The sequence below is a fragment of the Mauremys reevesii genome, linkage group 4, assembly GCF_016161935.1.
Source record: "Mauremys reevesii isolate NIE-2019 linkage group 4, ASM1616193v1, whole genome shotgun sequence".
NCBI lineage: Eukaryota > Metazoa > Chordata > Testudines > Geoemydidae > Mauremys > Mauremys reevesii.
The window spans coordinates 126,284,551-126,289,827 of record NC_052626.1 but is presented as its reverse complement, the minus strand read 5'-3'; the positions used below and the strand labels follow the sequence as shown (position 1 = coordinate 126,289,827).

Below are 5,277 nucleotides of genomic sequence, written 5' to 3'. Positions count from 1 at the left end.
CCAGTCACAATGAAGGATGGCAGAATTTGGCCCTATATTTCCTCCCGATTTTGATCACCCATATACGTTTCCCTTCCTGAAGTTAGGGGTAGCTAGTTATTCTTCACCCTTCAAATCTTAACATGGCAGATGCAGACTGTTATGCAGAATATGGCCAAGGATCTGAGTTATAGGTTTCGGTAACATCATAAAGCAAAGGATTTTATTATTTCCCAGTGGCTGAAAAATAGGTCTCTGCTTTGGAGGGAGAAAAAAAATCTCATGTTAATCATATGAATATTAATTTTGAAGCCTTTCTGTTTTAAATGGTTCATTGTCAAAAGCAGTAGTGCAGTTTTTGCCATCTATTTCCTGCTCCCACCCCTCCAGCAGTGTCCCCTTTAAGTTAGCCTCTACTGTTCCCAGGTAAGGAGTGGTACCCTAATGCAGGCAGCTCCTTATGTATGCACTGCATGCCTGACTGCAGAACCAATTGTAAGTCGTTGCCTTCCACCCTCCCACCCCCACCGTTAACCAGAGGTTTACCACACACTGTGAGAACGGATGCTTCATATTTTGAGTGAAAATGCTTAAGCAAACACAACCTTTTCCTCAGTGCGTGCAGTCTTCCCTCTGTCCTCCGAAATCATGCGAAGTACTCTCAAATGTGGGGAACGGCTCACATGCCTGCAGTGGGCTTGATTTTGAATGAGATCTGTGCATGCAACTAACATTGGTCCTTTTTGCAAAAAGCGAGAGCATCAACCCACCCCTAAAAACCTCAATGAGCATGAAACAGGCCAAAGGATGGGGCTCTTCTCTCCCGCTTCCTTCTAACCTTAGATGATCCAGAAATGCATGAAACCATAAAACAGTACAGAGAAAAGGGGAGGGAGGTGTGATTTGAAAAATGCTAAGATCAGATGACACCATAACAACATCTGATAAGCACCAGCCGTGGTTGTTTTGATACAGAAAGACAGTGAAATAAAAATCAATGCGCTAAAACAATATTTCTGCTGCTAAATGAACCTTGGTTGTTGGGGGGGTTTTTTTTGTTTGTTTGTTTGAATGGACAGAGGAAAAATAACTGTGTAAAAAAAAATCACGGTTGGTTTGTTTTGTTTTGTTTTGCAGAGGAAATTGGGTCCAATAAGATACTTGTCGGTTTTGCAGCACTAAATATGCCGTTCATGGCTTTTTAAAAAAAAGATTCTTGTGAGTGTCTGAGAGGGTCAGATTCTCCCACAGAGTCATTGCAGGGAGGAATTTGAGGAAAGGAAGAAAAAAAAATTGGGCTCAATTTTAACCTTCCCTAATTTGGGCCTGTTAAAAAAGGGTTAAGCGAAGCAGTTGAATGCTGCAAGCCTTGTCAGGGTTGTACTATTTCCTCTAGTGCACAAAGAGAAGGGTGAGGAGATTTCAAAGGAAACTGGGAGATTTCAAACAAAAGGGGGATCTGGAGCGAAGCTTCCAAGGGTGATAATGAAGAGGCAGCGCCAGAGGCATAATTGACCAAGGGGAGGCAGAAATCTCTGCCGAGGAGAGTGAGAGCTAAGGGTCCTATTCCACCTGACCCCCCCTACCTAGTTCTGTAATCCTGGCTCAGAGTAGGCAAGCCAGGCTGCTGTCTGCAGCTGAAGAAAGGATGCTAGAGATTCTCTCTTTAGGAGGAAAAATGGTTGGTTGGACTTCTCTGCACTAAGAAATGCCATCCTCCAAAGAAATGTCCCAGCTGCCTGAGATTGTCTGGTTTTGACCAAGTTCAATGCAGAGAAGCTGATGACACCATGTTGTGCTGGGGACTCGGGCGCGAAAGTCTCAGGGACAATTTCTGGCCACAAAAGTTGAGCTCACCTGGGGCTTTTTGTGGGCTGTTTGGAGAGCCAGGCTCAAGAGCCGACACTGAGCATCCTACCCAGCTGTCAACGAAAGCCTCTGCAAAGCTGCTAGTGCAGGGGAGTCAAGTAGCAGGCTTCATCCCAAGGCAACTCGGATGTGCGGCATGACTGCGAACCTGGCGCAGTGGCACAGGAGCTGAGCATGGCAGGGGGCATGGTCTGCTGTTTGCCTTGGTGAGGAGAAAGAAGATCGAGATCACATTGCGCAGCGCTGCAGCTACGACCCCCAGTGCCAATTCCCACGTGCAGGGTGGCTTTCGCCCTGTGCTAGGGGCCGCCCCACGTGCGGCAGACAGAGATGTAGCTCTGTTTTTTCGGGTGGCCACTGGGGCTCTCTGCCCCTCTCCCTTGTTGCAGTATGGGGCAGTGAGGAATTACAAAATAGCATGCAGGAGGAAGAGGGCTGTCTCTAGGAACTGGGTCTTTTGCAGATGCTTCTTTAAAGCACCCACCAGCTCTTTACCGTACTGCTGTTTTTTCCAGGCAACGCCACACCTCCTGAGGACACTGGGGACATCAGGTTTTTTGCTGAGCTTAGCATCTTTCCACCATCATAGAGAAAGCTTCAGACAGACATTCATCTGCCCTGAAGTAAAGAGCTGCAACGGCCATCAAGAAGCTTTTCCTCCTTTGCCTGTCCAATCCCACCCCATTACCAGACCTAACCTGCACAATCTGGAGAGCTAACCCTCCCCCCGCCCGTCCTACGATGACTCACCATTATTTTGAACTTCGAAGAGAGGAACTTATGGGGATCTTGGAAGCCTGTATTTCTCTCTAGGATTTCCCCAGAGTCAATTAATCTGTGTCACTAAGAGACACTGAGATTTGCTTCTCCAGGTAATGCGATTTGTTTTCTGTACGCAGTTTGCAAAGAAGGAGGGTAGAGGAGCCACAGAAAAAAATCTCAAGGATGGAAAATGCAGTAGTCAAACTGTCAGCTAGCACAGGTGTTTGCAAATTAACTAGCCGCAAAAAAATAAACCAAACCATTTGGCAGTAAAGCCTAAAGAGAGAGAAAAAAATTATCATAGGGAAGCATGTTGGCTTGCAATTTTATTTCCAGTGCAAAAGAACCGTGAATGTGTTTAACTTTAAGTTGGAGACATTAATGTGCTCCTTTAGGTTAACACTGAATTGCCTGCTATTGCATGGTTCATTTCTAACCCTTAAGTGCATGAGCAGAATCTATTGATATCATATTCATTTTCACTGGCATCCAGAGTTTAGTCCCTTGAATAGAAAATAATTCAGTGTTTTTTTCTTGTATTTTTTAAAAAAAGTTTGGTTTTGCCAATGCAAATGTTTCCCTCGTTTTCATTAGAAAGGTTTCCTCAAGTGCTTTTTCATCAGCACCAGATATTGGGACCGGAGTTTTCAAACTCTGCACCAAGAAGGCAAATTAAAATCAGCTGAGGAATATGCTATATATTCTGCCAGGCGCAGGTTCCTAATACACACGACTTTATTTCGTCTCTCTCTTTCTCAGCAGGCTAAAATATTACCCCCCTCCCCCCCGATCATCCCTCTGCATTTTCATGAGCCACTTCCAAACCTACGAACTTGTCCTTTCCCAGGAGAGTAGCCTTTCCCTGAACCTGATCCCAGCACCGGGCAGCCGGAAGAGTTTAGATTAAGGATTGCTTTTAAACCTAAATATGACAGTTGCTACTGGAGACCCCACAGATGAAGCGGCAGCTTTGGCAGGTCATCCTCAGGACACCTATAACCCTGAAACTGATCATGAATGCTGTGAGAGGGTGGTCATTAACATCTCGGGGCTGCGGTTTGAAACGCAACTCAAGACGCTAGCTCAGTTTCCAGAGACCTTGCTAGGGGACCCTAAAAAGAGAATGAGATATTTTGATCCTCTCCGGAATGAATATTTCTTTGACCGAAACAGACCCAGCTTCGATGCTATTTTGTACTACTACCAATCGGGTGGCAGGTTAAGGAGGCCTGTCAACGTGCCCTTAGACATCTTCTCGGAGGAGATCAGGTTTTATGAACTTGGGGAAGAAGCCATGGAGATGTTCCGAGAGGATGAAGGATACATAAAGGAAGAAGAAAGGCCTTTACCGGAGAACGAGTTTCAGAGACAAGTGTGGCTGCTCTTTGAGTATCCAGAAAGCTCAGGGCCTGCCAGGATTATAGCTATTGTCTCTGTCATGGTGATTCTAATCTCCATTGTGAGCTTTTGCCTGGAAACGCTGCCCGTTTTTCGGGATGAGAACGAAGACCTGCATGGCGGCGGGATGAGCCATGACCCCAACCACAACAGCACCATGAGCAATCAGCAGTCGACCTCTTTCACAGACCCTTTCTTTATAGTAGAGACACTTTGCATCATTTGGTTCTCCTTCGAGTTCTTGGTAAGGTTTTTCGCCTGCCCCAGCAAGGCTGGTTTTTTTACCAACATCATGAACATTATTGACATTGTAGCTATCATCCCGTACTTCATCACTCTAGGGACCGAACTGGCTGAGAAACCAGAGGATGGCCAGCAAGGCCAACAGGCCATGTCTCTGGCCATCCTTCGAGTCATCCGCTTGGTGAGGGTTTTTAGGATCTTCAAACTGTCCAGGCACTCCAAAGGGCTGCAGATCCTGGGGCAGACACTCAAGGCCAGCATGAGGGAACTAGGCCTCTTGATATTTTTCCTCTTCATTGGCGTCATCCTCTTCTCCAGCGCCGTCTACTTCGCAGAGGCTGATGAGAGCGAGTCTCAGTTTCACAGCATCCCAGATGCGTTCTGGTGGGCTGTGGTTTCCATGACCACAGTTGGCTATGGAGACATGGTCCCCACGACCATCGGTGGGAAAATAGTGGGCTCCTTATGCGCCATTGCAGGTGTATTAACGATTGCCTTACCAGTGCCAGTCATAGTGTCCAACTTCAACTACTTCTATCACCGCGAGACGGAAGGAGAAGAGCAAGCCCAATATTTGCAAGTGACCAGCTGCCCAAAGATCCCTTCTTCCCCTGACCTAAAGAAAAGCAGAAGTGCCTCCACTATTAGTAAGTCTGATTATATGGAGATACAGGAAGGTGTAAATAATAGTAATGAGGACTTTAGAGAGGAGAACTTGAAGACAGCCAATTGCACCCTGGCTAACACAAATTATGTTAATATCACCAAAATGCTAACCGATGTGTAGTCCTGAAAACCTGTTAACATATTTAAAGCTGAAGTGGAACAATTGCAGATATTGCATAATACCCTGCATTGTAGTTAAAACAGTATGTTCTACAGTGTGCATTTGGTTCTGCATGGGAAGCAATAGTTGTGTAAGTGACTTTCTAAACTTCTTATTTAGACACCGAATAAGCTTTCATACAAAAATTGTTTTTTTACATCACAGGTTTATGAGTTTCCAAAGACATGGAGCATGTAGGC

General features: G+C 45.7%; 1 protein-coding gene across 1 annotated transcript; it reads left to right on the top strand.

Moving 5' to 3' along the window:
- The first annotated feature begins 2,695 nt into the window (after window positions 1–2,695).
- Window positions 2,696–5,070, top strand: KCNA2 (potassium voltage-gated channel subfamily A member 2). Its single transcript, XM_039536681.1, has 2 exons — window positions 2,696–2,720; window positions 3,370–5,070. Exon 2 carries the CDS (start codon window positions 3,539–3,541, stop codon window positions 5,036–5,038), a length of 1,500 nt encoding a protein of 499 aa, XP_039392615.1. The 5' UTR covers window positions 2,696–2,720; window positions 3,370–3,538; the 3' UTR covers window positions 5,039–5,070.
- Window positions 5,071–5,277: the final 207 nt, after the last annotated feature.

What these genes read in the sequence shown, in the direction of transcription:
- KCNA2 (XM_039536681.1), top strand. Translation starts at nt 3,539, where the DNA reads ATGACAGTTGCTACTGGAGACCCCACAGATGAAGCGGCAGCTTTGGCA.